Raw genomic sequence first — 18,102 nt, 5'->3', positions numbered from 1 at the left:
ATGGAGGGGGAGCCTGGGTGCTGGGCGAGGTAGCCTGCTCATACCCCCCTGCACTGAGCCTGGCCGAGCACCCTGGCTGCCTGGCAGGGCTAATTTGGGCTCTGCTATTTAAATGGCAGCCCTGTATTAAAAGACCAGACAGGCCAAATCAGGCTGGGGCTGACATTCCCCCCCCCCCCAACCACTAGCGACCCCGTCTGCCACCCCAGAGAGTGGGTGGGCACATGGGTTAGCATTCACCCCCATGCCACACGCCCTGACGCGGGGGCAAATGCCCCAGGCTGCTACTGCTCATGGGGTAACACCCAACCTTCCCCATCACAATCAGGCACCATGCAGAGAGCTCCCGGGCCGGCAGGCTGCCTGGTGCAGGGAGCGCAGCACGGCAGGGCTCATGTTCACGGATGTGCCACCGGAGCGCTGCTGCAGGGCCGGCTTCTTTCACCACGGCTTAGAACGGCCAGACCCCAACACCCCCAGCAGACAAAGCTGCCCCCGGGGGTGGCATAGGAGCTGCAGGCAGGTAGCAGGCTGGCAAACAGCATGCCTGGCACAGGTGGGCCCTGGGGAGATGAAGGCCACGTTGCGCATGGAGCTGTACGAGGGCCAGATTCGCTATGGGAGAGTCTCCACTGAGCAGCTAGATCTGCCTTGGTTTCTGCTCCTGGGCTCTAGCACGTACCAGAGGAACCAGCTGCAAGAGCGTCCCCAGCAATCCGAGCGTGCCTAAGAGGGCAGGCTGTCCCCACCTCTAGGCGATGCCCCTCCTCCGCTTGGCACAGCCTGCCTGACAGCCCCGCCAGGGTTAGAACGAGGCCCAGGCGCACCCGCTGGGGTTGCAGGGAAGACCCAGATGGGGCCGTCAGGAGGTACAAATAGCAGAGCCCGTCTCCAGCTCCCAGGAGGCAGAAGTGGGGGTTCTTTGGCTGACTTCACCAGAGCCTCGGCTGCCCCTGGGCTGAACACAATGCCCGGGTGCTTGCCAAGCACGCAGAGCTGTCTGTAAAGCGATAGGCTGCACTGGGGGAGTTGGTTTGGGGGGAGGGACAGGAGCAGAGGAATGCAAAGGTCAGCGATGGCCAAGGTGATCCTGTCCACGGCCCCAGCCCCACCCGCCTTATTTCGGATCGGAGAAGCCCAGACGGCGGCGAGCTCTGGAATCCATCCCGTCTAGCCCTGGCTAGCCAGGGAAGGCGCATTCCTGCTAGAGCGGTGGCCTCATCGCCCCGACTCCCAGCTGGGAAGGGAAAACCTGATCCTCTCCCCCACCCCCAGCAGCCACCCTCCTAAACTGCTCCAAAAATAGAAGCCAGGCCAGGCCCCGAGCTCTGAGTCCTGGAGACTACAGGACATGCCTGAAGCCCAGACCCGTCCGCATGGGAAGTGCACGGGGCAGACAGCAGCTGCACGCTGCCCCCTACAGGGGAGAAGCGCTTTCTGCAGCCCCCGACATCCATGCTCAAAGCCCCTGGGATCCCAGCACCGTGCAATGCGCTGCAGCGGGGAATGGCTGCGTGGGGAGAGGTGTAGCCATGAGACACATCTTAGGACCTGGGTTGTGAAATAAAACACTGATTGGTCAGTGTCCGATTGTTCAGAGCTCTGCAGGGCAGGGCCCAGCTCTTTATTCTGGGTTTATACAGCACCTAGCACAGTGGAGCCCTGGCACGTGACTGGGGCTGCTAGGAGCAACTGCAACGCACAGGAGAATGATCAACCCTGTAATTTAAGGAGGTATAAGGGTGGAAAGAGGGAGGAAGGCTGGTGAGTGCTAACTTAGGACGTGGAAGGCCCAGGTTCGATTCCTGGTCTGTCACAGTCTCCCTGCGACCCAGGGCAAGCCATTTAATCTCTCCCTGCCTCAATGCTCCCATCTGCACAGTGGGTAGAACAGCCCAGCCACGCTGCGATGAGAAATACATTAGAGATTCTGAGGTTTGCCCTCACCAAAGCCAGGAGTCCTGCTGAAGCCCACCAGAAGCCTTTCCCTTCTCTTTCCCCAACGTTCTTGAGAGGAGGCCTTGGCAGAGACCGAGTGACATCAGCTCAGTTTACGAAAACTCTTTATTAGTGCTAGGAACCATGTAAAATCCGACCCCGGTAACAAGCAGGGCTGGACGTGACTGTTACAAAACTCCACGCGCACTACCCTGGCCTGGGAGGAGATTAATGGAAAACAACCTGACCTCTGCCCCGGCCGGATCGGGGCCAAGCGGCCACGCTCCGAGACCAAGGTGCCCGGTGCAGTACGGGTTTGGTTCCTTGTCACGGGGCATGTGAGTCAATTCCAGTGCTAGTGAAAGTGAGGGGACAGGGACTCCCTGCTTCGAGAAGGCACCACACAGGCTACCAACAGTTTAGAGCCACACTGCTATTCCAGTCCTGAGCCCGCCTTGAGCGCAGATTGCCACAGCGTTCACTGGGCTGTGTGGGACGATAGGGAGGGTCCGGACACGAATTCCAGCCCCTGCATGCAAACCGCCCAGGCGAGCTCTGAGAGGAGCAGCACAGAGGCCTGGTTCGAAGAGAGGAAGGCGCAGAGTTTATCCCATTCCAGTTTAGTCGGTAGAAAGACTAAGTGGGTTTAAGGGGGCAGGGGAAGGAGGTCAAAAGGCAGATCCCTTAATCCCAGAAACTTGACACTTAAAAAAGAAACCCACCCCACATTACTGATACATAACAGCCATGAGCCATGTGTGCGCGGACGCCCAGAGACGGAGCTTATGTCTAGAACGGAGGAGAGAGAAAACGCACGTAAAGTGAACAGCGGGCACCGAGGGGCCACATGCCTTCTTACACACCCAGGCCCGGGCTGGAACGCCAGGAGGCCGAGCCAAAGAACAAGGCAGCGAGAACGGATCCCACATCCGCTCGCCTTCCCCGGTCACCAGAAGGGGCAGGGAGACAGGGCTGCACAGGTGGTTTCACCTGCCTGGCTCGTGAAGCAATTTTTGTGGATCCTTTTCTGTGTCTGGATTTTTCTTGGTGAACAACACTGAGCCAGGCGGGGAGGGGAAAAGCCACGATTCCTTGATACACAAATACATAAGGGGGCGGGGGGTGGAATTTAAAACAATCTGAATGGGGGGGGGATGCTTTGTTTCAAAGATCTAAGGAAGAGATCCAGCAGAACCGATCCCATAGCGCAGCCCAGATTTCTACAGCGGGATGACGTTCCTATCCTGTGTCCAGGGCGCTTAGCATCTCGACACATTTGGCTGTACGTGGCGACAGGTCTCTGGGTAACAGCAGAGACGTAACCACCGCGCAACAGTCACTGAGCCCTTCGGATGTTCACGGCCAGAGAAGGGAATGAGAATCAAAGGAAGATGCAGGGCGGGGGGGTGACTGACAGGTGCTGCTCCTACAATTTAACATTTTGTGTGGAGGGATCCTGAAGGTGGAACTTAAGGGAAGGGGTTGATTTGCAATTCAAAGAGGGGGAGCTGGACAGATTGCGGCCAGGGGTCCTGTCCTGATCGTTCATGTTTGCAGCAGCTGCCATGCCAACAGAAGCACCAGAAAACAACAGTCTCCGCTTCACCCGTTGGAGGATGAGCCGCGCACAGGGAGAATGGAAAACCGGAAAGTCAGGAGGTGGCAGGGCCGGCCTGCACATGACAGACCCTGCCATCTCCCACACGCAGCTAAACTCCCAGAGTTTGGTTTCTACCCTTCCCCACTGCCCAAACCCTTCCCTGTAAAATCTGCTCAGCCAGGCTTTGCAGACAGAGCTGCACCCAGCTGCCTAACAGCAGCACAGGGGCGGGGCACGGGCTGGGGGTGAGCTCCTGAGCTGGGCACCGTAAACGTGAAGGTTGTTAAAGGGGCAAAGCCATCCTGAAATCGAGTCTGGTAAAAGAGAAGAATCGCAAGCGGTTGCAGTTTCTACCCCAGTCCCTGGGGCCTTCTCCAATTTGGGTGAATGTTTACACCCTCGTTATCCTTTGTGGAGAAACAAAATGTTTCTCTCTCCTGTTACTGAAAAACCCCAAACAAGGGAAACCGACCAGAGAGGATGAGAACGGTGGGTGACATCCTGGCCCCACTGAAATCAGTCTCATGAAGTGCTGTCAGATGCACAGGGTGGGGGTGAAAACGAGGGATGTAAAAGGTTAACCAGTAAGCATTAGGCTTACTGTTAACCGGACCTTAACCGTTAAGCCCCGCAGCTGGCCACACCGGCCAGCGGGACTCCAGCACCGGCCGTGCCAGGCCTGGTGGGACACCTGGAGCAGGCCCAGCCACGTCTGGCAGGACACGGCACCGGTTCGGGCGGGCTGGAGTGGTCCCGGCAGGACCTCAGCCCCTGCCGCCCTGCCAGAGCAAGATCAGTTAATGGTTAACCAGTTAACTGATAGAATTTTAATCATTTAACCGGTTAACTTTTTAAACCGGTATTTACATCCCTAGTGAAAACACAGGGAAAATATCCACCAACTCCCAGATCTTTTAATCCAGGCGGAAGTGTGAGTTTTAAATGAATGGGGGCCCTTTAAGCCGAAGCAAGAAACACAACTACGGGTGTTCTTTTGACAAAGAGTGGCACATGTTGGCAGAAAGGTCCAACACCAGCACTGGGCACCCACAGCTCCAGCTGAAATCAACACCCTCAGGGGGAAAAAAATAAAAAAAAAATCAAGCCCTGAGAGGCTCAAGTTGGATTCCTCAACAACTGAGGAGCTCAAATTCAGTGACTACTTTTAAAAACTTTGCACCTCTCTCTGTCTGCGCTCGCCTTTCCCTGCCCAGGCCGGGGGAGTTTGGGGGGAAATTTCAGACAGAAAATAAAAAGGTTGGTTATTTGGGTTTTTGGTTTTTAAACAGATTTACCAGGGGCAGTTAGAACAGATGGATCAACAGAGGTTTGGGGCATAAGCACAGAGAAAAGGGGGTGTGGATAAGAATCATTTATCCCTCAAATCTTACCCTAGTGGGAGGCTTGTACCATTTAAATGAATTCACGCTTTGCTACAGTCCTTAAAAGCAATGCTTAAAAGTGCATCTGCTAAAGAAGTAGGTGAGATTTCTGCCTGGCAGTTCACAGGGCTTTTCTGTAACACTCGGTCCAGCAGCAGCAGTAATTGACATTAAGCAGCTAATAAATATTTCCAAAGACTCTCCCCATCTTACATCTAGTATTAGACGATACAAGAGTAGGACTCGAGTGCTATAGAATAGGCCCGGATATGGAGGGAGAACAGTTTTAGCCCGGATCTGCTGTGGTTTTCTACCGTCCCTGAGGAGAAGCAGCGGGGAGAGTAGATGATGCAACTCAGCTGGATCACTGTACAAGGAGCTGAATCGCCTCCCGGCTTGGTTTTACGCAGCACAGCAAAACACTAGACCAAAAAGGGACCTTGCTGAAATGAGCGAAGACAGCAGTTAGCCATCTCGGGGCAGGGGCGGAGCGACTGCGTCACAGCCCCAGCCTATTGCTTCCGTCACAATGGAGTGTTTCATAACAGATGCGTCAGTCAGTCAGTGGAGGGGCTGAGCGTCCCACCGCCAGACGCCTGGATTGTAGTGGGAGACCAACGCCTCTGACGCCAGCCTGCGAGCAGGGTGAGAGGCGGCTAGACGGCGAGGGAGGCACATGGTGCCAGCACCGGCCTCTCTGCACTAGGCCGTGCCCGGGGGCAGATGGAGGTTCCATTGCAGCGCAAACAGGGCCCTGAGCTGGCTGACGTTCACCAGCTCCCCAGGCTGACATCAAAGGATTCCCAGCCAGGTCACTAGCCCCTAGGTCTTCGTATCCCTGCGGGCCACGTTGCTGTCGTGTGTCTGTGCCCTCCGCTTCCTGCGCCAACCTCTGCTTACGGAGCTGCAGCGGCCCAGTAATGTTACAATATTGAAACACCCCCACCGCAGCGTTGTTAGCGTCCAAGCTTGCAAAGTATTGACCGCCCAGAGGAGGGCGCTTGGTACCTTTGCAGGGTGGGGTCCCTTCCAGCTCTGAATACACTCACCCACCAGGGGAGGAAGAGGAGGAGAGGGGACAGTGCCCCCTTCTGACATGGGCTGGAATTTCATTTGCTTTGATCAAAACAAAACGGGGGAAGCTCTGAGCCGAGTCTCCTCGACCCAGGTGGTGATGCTGGGGCGGGAGGGGACTAACACCCCACTCGCCCGGCAGGCTTGTAGTGTGCAGGGGAATATTTCTTTTGGGGTGAGCGAGGCTAGTAAGTTAGCGCAGGTGCACTTCGTGGCTTTTTACACCTTGGCCTCGCAGCCGGGTTTATTCAGAGGTTTCCAATCTGCCCACTGGAGAGGAGACCGAGCCCAAATCCTCCCTGCCCTTTAGTTCTCTCTCTATTCATTTGTTTTACGGGAAGAGCCGCGATTCTACCTTCGGGCACAAAACAAGCGGAGGGCTGGGGAAGTCTCAGCTCTTAAACAACGGTGCCACTTCTAAAATGGTGAATCCAATTTTTAACACGCCCCCGCCCCTCTCTCGAGCTGCGCCCTGGTGCAGACACTCTAGGTGCAAAGTTTCAGCTTCAAGCCAATTTGTATGGGCTACTTATAACACACACGCACCCCCCCCCCCCCGCACCAAAGGGTGACAGATTGCACCGCCCTCCCCGTAGCACGGCTGTCATTCCAGAGAGGGGAAATGGCAGCGCCGGAGCTAAACCCCTCTGCCGGAGGCCCTACGTTCGCTCTGGGGACGAAGAGCAGCCGCGGTGTCAGCCCGCCCGGCGGGTGTTTGGATGACAGAGGAGTCTGATGCTGCCTGGTTCTCTGGCTCAGGAGGACGGGTTCGCAGACACAGGAGCTGGCTCTACTCACAGGGCGGCGGGCGGGTTTTCAGCAGGCAGAAGGCAGCGAGCTGGACTCAACCTTCAGTCCTTTACTGGCCAGGAAGGCATCCTGCTTGGGGTCTCGACCCAGGAACCTCCTCAACATGTCACACGCATCCACGGACCCTCCGGGACGCAGGATGTAGTTCCTGTAATCCATGCCCACCTGCAGGGGGAGACGGGCCAGGAGGGGGAAGGAGGGATCAGGGCATGGGAGACCAGCGAGGGAGAGAGCTCTCATCCCGCAATACTGCTGCCTGTGCTAAGCCCCTCCGCGTGCTCTGGGCTGATTACAGCCGAGGAGGGTCTCCCTGCAGATCACCTCGCCCCTCCTGCGGGGCCGATATTCCCACAGCAGGCAGCGTTTCTATCACACACTGGGGAGACAGACAGACAGACAGACAGGTGCTTCCATTACCTTACAGTTCATGATCCCCTCCTGCTTGAAGCGCGTGTGGAACATGTCCATGGAATACACTTCACTCCAGAGGTAGCCATAGTACTGGGCATCGTAGCCTCCAGCCAGGTGGCCAAACGTGGCCGGCATGTTCGTACCTTGGGAATTAAGACAGACGTGTGGCCTGCTGATGAGATGTGCTGCAGGAGTCAGGCACTGAGACAACTGCCCGAGGAGTGGGCGGGCGGGGGGAAGGGGAGAGACACCGGACGATGACACCCTTGATTCAAGCTGCAAGAACCCGATGTGGAAATTTACCAGCCCAGGCACCAGATCAACTTCCCTGTGATCACAGGGGAGGGGAAAACATCTGGGGGGGGGGATTTTCCACCATGCTCGGCACTGGCTTAACGCTGCTCCCAATGGAGTGAACGGCTTGTTCCCCGAGCCCAGCGCTCCCGGACATGCCGCCCTAACTGTGGCTGACGTGCCCAAGGCAAGTGGGGAAGCAGAGTGAAGCAAAACTGCCTTTCTAGGCTGGGGCTAGGAATAGCCAGTGGCTCTAGCCCCCCTGCTGTGGGGAGCAGGGGAGCCATTTCTGCTGGTCTTTTGCCCAGCTGGCACCGGGTGTTTTGAGAGTCTGCCCTGGACCGTGCGGAGGCAGGAGGCCAGGAAGAGAGGAAAAGCTCCTTCCCCTTGACATGATCTTCAGAGAGAAGATTTTACCATGGACTGGGCGGGACCAGCCGCAGCCCCTCTCCCCAGAGCCTGTAGAACCAACATGCCCATCAGTGCCAGGCGGGTACCTGGGGTGGCAGGGATGCCCAGCACCTCCGCGCACAGCCGGGTGTACTCCTCCACGGGGTCTGCCTTCGTCTGGGTGTGAAGGGCCTGGTCCACCTTTGCCAGGACGATCTGACGCAAGTTGAACAGCCCTGTCACAGGAGTGGAGAGGGAGGCAAAGGGTGAGCCAGACAGCGCCTCCGTGGGGAGGCCACGGTGGGTGGGTAACAGCCGGCAGAGACTGCTGCGAGTGCCTGCTCCCCACCCCCCCAGCTCTGCCAAGACCCCCCGCCAAGCCTGTCCTGCAACCTCCCACTATTCCAGTGCTGAGCCCCCCACTCATGCCCCTCAATCCGGACCTGCAGCCCCTCCTGCCCCATGACTGCTAATGATCACAAGCGGGTTCCTTCCCTGCCAACCCCACTCCCCACCTGGCACAGCAGAGGGCGAGACAAGGCTGACCCCAATTGGGGAGGGGAGCACCAGGGCTCCTACCTGTGTTTGCCTGCCTGGATTGGATGAGCTTCTCCAGCAGTTCGTCGGGCATGGGGCTGCCAGTTTTGTAGTGTTTGGACATGCGCACCAGGGGCTCCTTCTCCCACACCCAGTTCTCCAGCATCTGAGACGGGGCTTCAACGAAGTCCCGCTCCACGTGGGTCCCGCTGAACATGGCAAAATCTGCCTACGAGAGACACAAGCTGTTACAATGCAACCCAGTCAGAGCAGGGACAGAGTACTGACCCAGATCCCCCCTGCCCCAGTCAGTGCCCACCTGGGGGTGAGGAATAACCCAACCCAGCAGAATGGCCCCAGCTGGCCACTGGAAGCCCCCAATTAAATGATCAGGCTTGGCAAGCAGGGAGATTGGAATGTAGAGCCTCCATCATAAGTGAGATGAGTTTGCTGCTCTCAGGCTTGTCCCCAGGAGTGTTCGCTTGTCCCAAGTCGCTGCACTGTGTGGCACAACAGTCAGTTACCACGTGAGTGGGGGGCCCATGGCTAGGTTAGCAGGAGGAGCTGCGGGTCAGGATCGAGGGGCACCGGCAGAGCGGTGATGGTGGGGGCCCCGTGGCTGGGTTAACAGGGGGAGCTGTGGGTTGGGATTGAGGGGCACCGGCAGAGCGGTGATGGTGGGGGCCCCATGGCTGGGTTAGCAGGAGGAGCTGCAGGTCGGGATCGAGGGGCACCGGCAGAGCTGTGTGTAGGGGGCCTGTGGCTGGGTTAGCAGGAGGAGCTGCAGGTCGGGATCGAGGGGCACCGGCAGAGCTGTGTGTAGGGGGCCTGTGGCTGGGTTAGCAGGAGGAGCTGCGGGTTGGGATTGAGGGGCACCAGCAGAGCGGTGATGGTGGGGGCCCCGTGGCTGGGTTAACAGGGGGAGCTGTGGGTTGGGATTGAGGGGCACCGGCAGAGCGGTGATGGTGGGGGCCCCATGGCTGGGTTAGCAGGAGGAGCTGCAGGTTGGGTTTGAGGGGCACCAGCAGAGCTGTGCAGGAGGATGTCTGCACCCCTTGCGCTCTGCCTGGCTGTGGCCAGTGCTCCAGTCGTCTCCCCGTGCAGCGTTCTGTGGCGCTAGGAGGAGCCAGCGCCCCGCTGCCCCCCATGTGGCCCTGCCCTTACCTGCGAGCAGAGCTGGTGCATGACATGCCCGAACTCATGGAAGTAGGTCTCCACCTCATCGTGCTGCAGCAGGGACGGCGCGTCCGGCGTGGGCTTGGTGAAGTTGGCTACCATGGCAGCGACGGAGATCTGCCGGCTGGAGTCCGGCAGCAGGCAGCCCGGCTGCAGGCCAAAGCAGGCCGCGTGCCCGTATTTCCCCTCCCTGGAGTGGGTAGAGGAGACTGTCAGACGGAATCCAGCCCAGCCCCGTCACCCAGAGAGCCTACAAGGCACTGATGGAGTCGTGCAGGCCAAGTGCTCGCTGGGATTGGCTGGACCAACCGCACCCCTGTTCCTTCTCCATCGGGGTCAAGGTACAGAGCCAATCCCGCTGCAGGAGCACACAGGAGATTTCAAGCTGATCCTAGCAAGTGGTTTGGGACGGCGAAACCCCCCAGCTGCCATCTCCCCAGGGCGAGTTATATAGGGGAACTGGATGTTCGGCGCTTGTTGTGCTGCTTTGGTGGGAGAGGAGGAGGTCAGGCACCCACCAGAGAGAAGAGGGAGGCTGCAGGGATGTGGGATTCAGGGCTTCTCTGGCAGCTGAGCGGGTTGCTGTCACTGCAGCTCAGAAGGGATGGGGAAAACACCCCAGGGCTGGGCCCGACGGAGGTGTCAGACAAGGAACACACCCCAGAGCAAGGCGCAATGGAGAGCTGCTAGGTGACGGTGGGAAACCCCACTCAGCCTATACGCCCTCACCACATAGTCAGGCCCTGCTGACTGCAGGGATAATGCTAACGCCGTTCTGAGGGGCAGGCGGGCAGTGCTGATGTACTGCCAGGGATGGGTGGCACAAGGCGAGAGCCACAAACACAACTCCCGCCCTCAGGTGGCAGCACCACACCCGTCCCAACTAGCCATAGGCAACCAGCTCCATAGTCACACTGGGAAGGAGTCCAGAGCCCAGAACCCTCCTGCAGAGACTCCCCAGTCACTCCAAAGGGGGCGCAGGAGTTTCCCCCGTGTGCCTGGCTTGCAAGATCCACCGTCCCTAAGGGGCCCTGCAGGATCTGCCCCCTAAGCCCATCGCCCTCGCTCTGGTGTGACGGGGGTCTCACCGGGGGTACAAATCCAGGTAGAACTGCCCGATGGTCTTGCCCGAGGCGATGTCCTTCACCGAGTAGAGCTGGACATCCTCGTGCCAGACCTGGGTGTGCTCCTCCAGGTGGAAGTTCAGGCCCAGCAGCTCCTGGTAGATGTCCAGCAGGCCAGCGGTGACCACCTGCATGGGGAAATACTCCTTCAGCAGGTTCTGGTCCACGCTGTACTTGGTCTCCTCCACCTGGTTCATGTAGTAGCGCATGTCCCAGGCATTGATGTGGGCGTCAAACTCCAAGTCCCGCTTCTTGCACTCTTTCTTCTTCAGGTCCAGGATCACGGCCCGTTCCTTCTCCCCCAGGGGCTTCAGCTTCTGGGCCAGCTCATCTGGACAGACCAAGAGGGGGAAGAAGCATGAGAGCAGGGTGTGCCGGAAAACCCAGCCCCTCCCCTTCCAAAGCCAGGTGCGGTACCTAAGAAGGAAGCCACGGTCTTGCTGGTTTTCGCCATGTTCATTTCCAGCACGAAATCAGCGTGAGTGTCGAAGCCCAGGAGGTTGGATTTCTGAGCCCGCAGGTCCACCAGCTCCTTGAGGATCAAGCAGTTCTCCTGCAACAGAGGAGAAAGCTCAGCCCGCGGAGCTGGAAGTGCCGGGCAGGGAGGAGGCACGAAGGCCGAGGTGGAACAGAGCAGCCACCCCGGGAAAGCAGCAGCGGGTTAGTCCCCTCACACCCAAAGGCTAGGCTAGGACCCCCCCACAAACCAGACAGCCCAGCCAGAGCCTCTATCACCCATTCGAACCCTTGGCTTCTCCACTGAGAATGCTCATTGGGATGGCGGGTTGGGTGGCGCAGGTCCCTGGCCTGAGGCCCACCTCACTCGTTTCAAACGGGCCACTGAACTGTCCTCAGATGATGATGCCCTGCAGACGCCACTGATCTGGGCCAGTGTGACGCTTCTCCGGTGCCCTTGGCCAGCCGGCACCAAGGGGCTCCAGGCCACAACTGGCACCGGTGAGCTACAGACGGAAACACTCTCTGGCGCTTGGTCCCCACATCAATGGCCGGGATGGGAGGCTGTGGCTTCGGGTGAAAGCCAGTGCTGTGCTCTAGGCTAGCAGGTTTGCGTGCTCAGTTCTGCCCCAAGACCTTCCTCCACCTACCTCCTTGCACCTGGAGTTGAACATTTCCTCCACCCTCCTCCTTGTCTCAGGCACGCAGCATTTCTTCATGAGGGGGAAATAGTGCGGGTACTTCAGGGTGACCTTCAGCTTGCCGTCCTCGGTCTTCTCCAGGGAGTTCAGGAAGTCCTCGGGGAGCCCCCCTGGAGGAGGAGAGGAGACAAAGACGGGCGGACTTTGAGGATTACCTGCAGATCCCCGCAGCGCGCGCTGGGGCGGCTGAGTCAGGGAGCACGGGAAGGCCCGTTTTCCCAGCAAACCGGCGAGCGCACCAGCCAAAAGGGGCTTCGTAGCTGGGTGTAACTGGCAACTCTCACGCTGCTTCACCTGGACCAAAGCAAGCTCAGGCCCGCAGCGGCTGCCAGTTATTTCTACTGGCAGATTTCCACTTGATGGGGCAGTTAGAGAGCGAGCTCGGAGACGGGTCAGCGTCACAGAAGGGAGATGAACCAATCCCTGGAGCCTTAGCGCCAGGAGAAGCAAATCTTCCTGGAGGAGCCAGCAGGCCTCGTTCCCTGACCGCGAGCAGCTCTTACCCAGTTCCTCCTTGGAGAAGGGCAGGTAGGTGGTATCTTCATTCAGGTTTTTGTTGAAGTCGATGCAGAGCAGGCTCAGCCTTTTCTTAATGGCTTTGATTTTCTTTTGAAAAAAATATATACAGATGCGTCATCAGACACAACTAAATTGGGGGAGGAAGCTTAGCATCGCCGTTTGCCACGCGTGGTCAGTTCTGTGCGCACCCGGTTCCCTGTTACTGGTCTCTCTCCAAACAGGGCCGGCTGTGCAAAGACACAGAGATCTCAACCCGGGACAGGCAATCTCTGATCATGCCTGGTGGAAACCCAGCCATCACGCCCCGGGCCCGTCTGTTTGTGGCCAACTCAAGGAGTGGTGGGTGTTCAAGGTCTGTCCGGCCATCAGCTGATTTCATTTCCCCGGCTTGTCGAGTCCCCCAAGTGCCCTCTAGCCCTTCCTGCTGCAGTGCAGCCCATGAGATGAGGGTTACCCTAGTCAAGCTAAATCTGCTCACTGTTCCCCAGCTCCCTTACAGAACCTCTGCCCCCAACATGCAAACTTCACGTTACTATCGCTCTCGGGCTGGGGGCTGCTGTCATTCCCAGGCTGCTACGTTCTACTGTGACTCTCTTCAGCCCGGGATCCCAAAGGGTACAGAGATTAGCTCCCCAGGCTGGCAGGTGTCATCATCCCCACCTTACAGGAGGGAAAACCTGACTTGCCCTGAGTCAGTGATAGAGCCAGAAATAGAACCCAGGAGTCCAGGCTGACAGGCTTGTGGTCTAGCCACAAGATCACACTCCTTTAGCCGTAGTCACCCGCTGTACAGCTATTTACTATATACTAGTGACAGTCTCACCTCCTGCGTCTCCTCCGGGAGGTGAAGGCCATTTCGTTTACCCAGTTTAATCAGCCTCTCTAGATACCTCTTCGCTTCAGGCCTCAGGGAAGCACTTTCCGCCTTCTCCTGTCAGACAAAAAGGGGGAGCATCCAGAACTGAAGGGGCGACAGTGCAGGGAGAGGGGTTTGCTAATCTACAGCTGTGACACAGCCACAGCAAGTTATTTGTGTAGGTCCTATGCACGGACTGTTTCAATGTCTGCGGACCCCGAACTAGAGGAAAACACCCCGCTAGAAGGGTTAGATTCAAGAGGCTGGTCCCCACTAGATCATTTTCAACATGGATCCCAACTTTACAAATCATTAGCCAACCCTGAGCCTCCATGGGATGTAGGGCAAGGTCATCAGCCTCATTTTAAAAATGGGGAAACTGAGGCACAACAAATCGACGGGCCTAAGCTCACACAGTGGGTCAGAGCTGAGACTAGATCCCAGAAGTCCCAATTCCCCAGTCTTTTGCTCTAACTACTAAACGATCTTGCCCTCACATTGTAATAGGACAGCCAGTAGGGAGAGGGACTCATTGAAATGATAGGGAGGTCCCTGTGCACTCCCTGTTGGGATGCTGGGCCTGTTGTCTTCTCAGCACTGTGAGCCACCCAGGTTATCCTTCCCCCCTTCCTCTGAACCTGGAGCCAGACGATCCTCTGGTACACGTCCTGCCTCATGCTCATCTCCACGTCGAAATCCGAGAGCTTTTTGTCCGCCTCCGTGCTGGCCGTGCGGATCTCTTTGCGAGGGGAGACGTGCTGGGGGAAGTCCAGCATGTTCCTCTGAACTGAAACGACAAGGCCAGGAGCTCAGGCTGTAGCAAGGGCCCGGAGCGCTGTAGGGTTAGTGTTTGAAGCAGGTGCCAGTTTCACAGTCTGGAGCCTGACACACAGCCCAAGTGGGGACAAGGCAGGGTGCTCCCACCGGCATGTCCCACACCTCACCCGGAACAACCCCTTCTAGCACCGAGTTCGATCCGCCGCAGCTCATTCAGTCCTTGAGGTCTCTGTTGAGCCTCCTGGTCTCAGAGCCAGATCTGTGTATCAACGCTACATTGCACGTTCCTTGAGGCAAAGATCTTGGCTTCTGACTGCTCCGGAAAGCATCGTTTGGCTCTGTTTGGCAGTACTGTGTGGGGTGTTGGTGACACCTGTCCCTTGGGACCCAGCCTGCCATGACACACAGGCAGACTGGGGCGGGGAAGCTCGCACAGCGGTTACCCACCTAACTCCTGGCTCTGACCAGTGCCACCTGTCTCCCATTTTTCATGAGCACTAGAATTCAAGCCATAGTTCTAGGTGAAATCCTATGATGCTGTGGAGGCCAGACAACGTGTCCCTGTTAAAAGATGCTGCCCTATGCACAACCACTGCTGTCTGCTTAACCGGAGAGACAGGATTCGACAGAGCACTGCTGGTTAATCCAGTTTGCCACTCCCAGGAACTTGGGGGTTCAGGATTGGGCCCTGGGACTCTCCCTCAGGTCAGCGTGGGCTGCAAAGGATGCACCCAGCTATTACCGCAGAACTGGCATGGAGAACGCCGGTGCCATGCCAGCAAGGCAGCTAGCAGTCACAGAGTCCCTAGTGCCCTCCTCCTAAAGATCACAGTGACTTTGTTGTGGGCGCTGGATCTGCCTCAAGGGCGACACCTCCCACAGCAAACCTCATTACTGTAACTCCTCACCGTGGCAATCCGCACAAAGAACTGGGTTACCTAGCTCTGCTCACTGGACCCACCCCAGGGTTTGCTGCAGCTCAGGGACTGGCTAATGTAGATAAAGTCCAGCAGAGTTGGATTTTGGCCAAAAATAACAGGGTTGGGGGGAGGTGCTCCAAAGTCTGATTTTGTTGATTGTTTAATTGCTAGGAAGGTCTTTTGAGACGGACTTAAAAAAAAACAAAAAAACCCTCAAATAATCACATTTTAAAACAATGCAGCTCTAGCGTGGATGCTTCTCAAAGCCCATGTCCACAGCCTGCGTTCTCCTTGCCCATTTCCACTTCAGAAGGCAAAGGCATATCCCTTACCACCACTTCTGTGTGCCCCTGAACAACAAAACCCTGCAGCAGGGCCCTGCTGTCCCCACAGACCCACCATGAGAATTCTCTGTTGAGCAGAGAATTGGGGTGCGCCAGGAAAGGGCTGACAGGTCTGTGGATATTAACACCGTCTCTGCTTAGTAAGGAATCCCCCCCGTCCCCGCACACACTTTTTTTTGTGTGGAAAAATCAGAGAAGGTGCAAACTCATGACACTTCCCTTGCGCCACCGGTGGTCAGACTGGGGAAAAGATATTGCGAGCAGGGAAGGTTGTCTAATTATTGCACCATTGAGAATAAACAGGTGTTACCCTGAGGCCAGCTTCATTTATAAGCACGGTGTTATTTTTTCACAGCATTTTAGCTGTAGTTCTAAAAAGAAAGACATTGTTTACGCAGCGAAGGGAGCTCACACCCATGTGTGTCATCCCACATCTGATCATAGAAGCTAGAGATGGAAAAGCCCTAGTCCCCCAATCATCTTTCTGCCGATGCCTGGTTGTTTCCTACAGCACACTGTCTAGCCCTCTGTCCAGATACTGCAATAACAGGCAACTTCAAAGTCCTAAGTGTTGCTTTTAAAAATCACTTCCAGCAGCTCCTCTCGGAAACCATTCCACTGCCAAGTCGCCGTCAGGCAGATTTTTCCTGACATTCTGTCTCTGTTTCCCATCCAATTCCATCCCACTCTTCCTAGTTATGCCCCACTGTATAAACCCTAACAAGGACATGTAAGAGAGAGGCTGGTGGAGTTATGCAAGGAAAACCCAATGATTCTAGACACTAGAGATGCAAAAGATCTAACAAGCACTCAGCTACTGACAGGAGCGATAGAGGGTTCCAGAAAACAGCCAAATCCTGTTTGTCCACGTACCTGTATATTCCACCTCCACATCAGCCAGAGCTTTGAGGGTATTTTCATAGGAGACCTCCCCCTGCTTCTGGGAGCCCACCCGGTCATACACCTGCTTGCTCCTTTCTAGCAGCTCCACGGTCATGTTTTCTATTTGCTCTGCTGTCAGGTCCCATCTTAGTCGGTTCACTGGGGGTCTGTGGGACTGGCTGTCCACAACGTTACCTGAATAGGTAGGAAAGAGATCTACATATAAGATATTGCCCTAGAAGAGTGTGGTGAACTCACCCGCAGATTAATAAGGCAGGGACTCAAAAGACAAGTCTGACAAATACCACAGAACAGAACTGTTTCCAGTCAATGTTTTACCCCCTCATTTATGGCAACCCCTTAACCAAAACTTGATCCCTTAATTACCCCGCCCTCAATCAGACACACGGCAGGAGGGCTGGCAGAGATCTGTGGAGGAGCTTTGAAACTTTAAGTAACACACACAAAGAATGACAAAGAACTGGTGCAGCAGGGGGTAGGTGATGGGAAGATTACACCTTAGCACCTCAGTGTAGCCTTAATGAGGAGACCAGTGACCGCAGCAGACACAGATGCAGAGCTGCCACCCAGTCGCTGCTGGGAGTAACTCCACAGCAGTGAGCTTTATCTCACTCCAGCCCAGCAAGTTCACAAGCTGGGGAGGAGTCTCTCCTTGTTTGCAGGGGAAGTTTAAATAATAGAGAGAGTCGGGAGCAGATGCCCAACTGAGAGGCGAAGAGGGTGAGCAATATTGGTTGGAAAGCTTCTGATTTACAAGTGATCTCCACTGTAGCTGATAGTCCCTGGATAGGAGAGAGACAGGGTGGGTGAGGTGAAACTTTTTACTCAACTGGAGTTGGTGCAATAAAAGGTATCACCTCACGCACCAATCATCGAATTCCAGCAGAACCTGCCTCACCGCTTCCCATTCCCTCCACTCCGCCTTCCCGGTCCCATCTCCTTTACTCTGCCCCCCCACCTCAACTTCCCATCCTCCTTCCCCCAGCCCCCCCCATCCCAAACATTGCTTCCCCAGGCCCACCACTGATCTCGCTGCTCTCCCTCTCCCCACCCTACACACTGCCACCCCTCCCCAACCCCATACCCTCTCCCCTCACCCTACACTTTGCCTCCGTCTCCACATCCCCCCCCACCTCCACACCCTCTCCCCTCCATGCCCAACCCCCACCCCAGAGCCATCTCCCCCTGCCCGTTTCCCTCCCCCCGCCTGTTTTAATCCCTCTGCCCCAAGCAGCCCTTCTCAGCCCTCCCTGGCCCCCCACGTGGCCCTGCCTCCCCAGCGGGGGGGTACCTGTGGGGGGAGCCATGGCGTGCGGATCCAGCGGGCCTGATCCTGCTACCGAGCTAGCCCAGTGCGAGAAGCGCGGCGCAGCCCCACGCACGGGAACTTGCCCTGGGTCCTGCTCAGCCACAGAGAAGGGGCGGAGAGAAGCAGGCGACGTGAAGGATTCTGGGAGGGTGGAGGACCGCGCTGGGCCAGCCCCGGGGAGGGGTGCGGAGGTGGGCACTGCAGTGGCCTGGCCTCCGCAGGGGGGGGCACGCCAGCTCGGGGGGGGCTGAGGGGGGCAAAGTGATGGGGGGGCAGCGCGAGCCCAGCTCGGGGGGGGGCTGAGGGGGGCACGATGGAGGGGGGCAGCGCGAGCCCAGGTCGGGGGGGGGGCTGAGGGGGGCACGGGGGGGGGGCAGCGCGAGCCCAGCTCGGGGGGGGGCTGAGGAGGGGCACGGTGCTGGGGGGGGCGGCGCGAGCCCAGCTCGGGGGGGGCTGAGGGGGGCACGGTGGGGGGGGGCAGCGCGAGCCCAGCTTGGGGGGGCTGAGGGGGGGCACGGTGCTGGGGGGGGCGGCGCGAGCCCAGCTCGGGAGGGGCTGAGGGGGGGCACGGTGCTGGGGGG

The 18,102-nt window shown here is 57.4% G+C and overlaps 1 protein-coding gene across 1 annotated transcript; it reads right to left on the bottom strand.

Annotated features, from left to right (window-relative positions):
* Positions 1 to 2,046: 2,046 nt before the first annotated feature.
* THOP1 (thimet oligopeptidase 1) lies at positions 2,047 to 17,749 on the bottom strand. Its single transcript, XM_044998600.1, has 13 exons — positions 17,504 to 17,749; positions 16,183 to 16,386; positions 13,907 to 14,055; positions 13,236 to 13,343; positions 12,397 to 12,499; positions 11,843 to 12,003; positions 11,154 to 11,289; positions 10,701 to 11,067; positions 9,601 to 9,802; positions 8,479 to 8,665; positions 8,007 to 8,135; positions 7,222 to 7,358; positions 2,047 to 6,969 (listed from the first exon to the last, which is right to left on the bottom strand). The coding sequence occupies exons 1-13, from the start codon at positions 17,517 to 17,519 to the stop codon at positions 6,811 to 6,813; spliced, it is 2,058 nt and encodes a 685-aa protein (XP_044854535.1). The 5' UTR covers positions 17,520 to 17,749; the 3' UTR covers positions 2,047 to 6,810.
* Between the last annotated feature and the right edge of the window lie 353 nt (positions 17,750 to 18,102).

Source organism: Mauremys mutica, chromosome 24 (genome assembly GCF_020497125.1).
Source record: "Mauremys mutica isolate MM-2020 ecotype Southern chromosome 24, ASM2049712v1, whole genome shotgun sequence".
NCBI classification, from domain to species: Eukaryota; Metazoa; Chordata; order Testudines; family Geoemydidae; genus Mauremys; species Mauremys mutica.
This window is presented reverse-complemented; position numbering and strand designations above follow the sequence as displayed.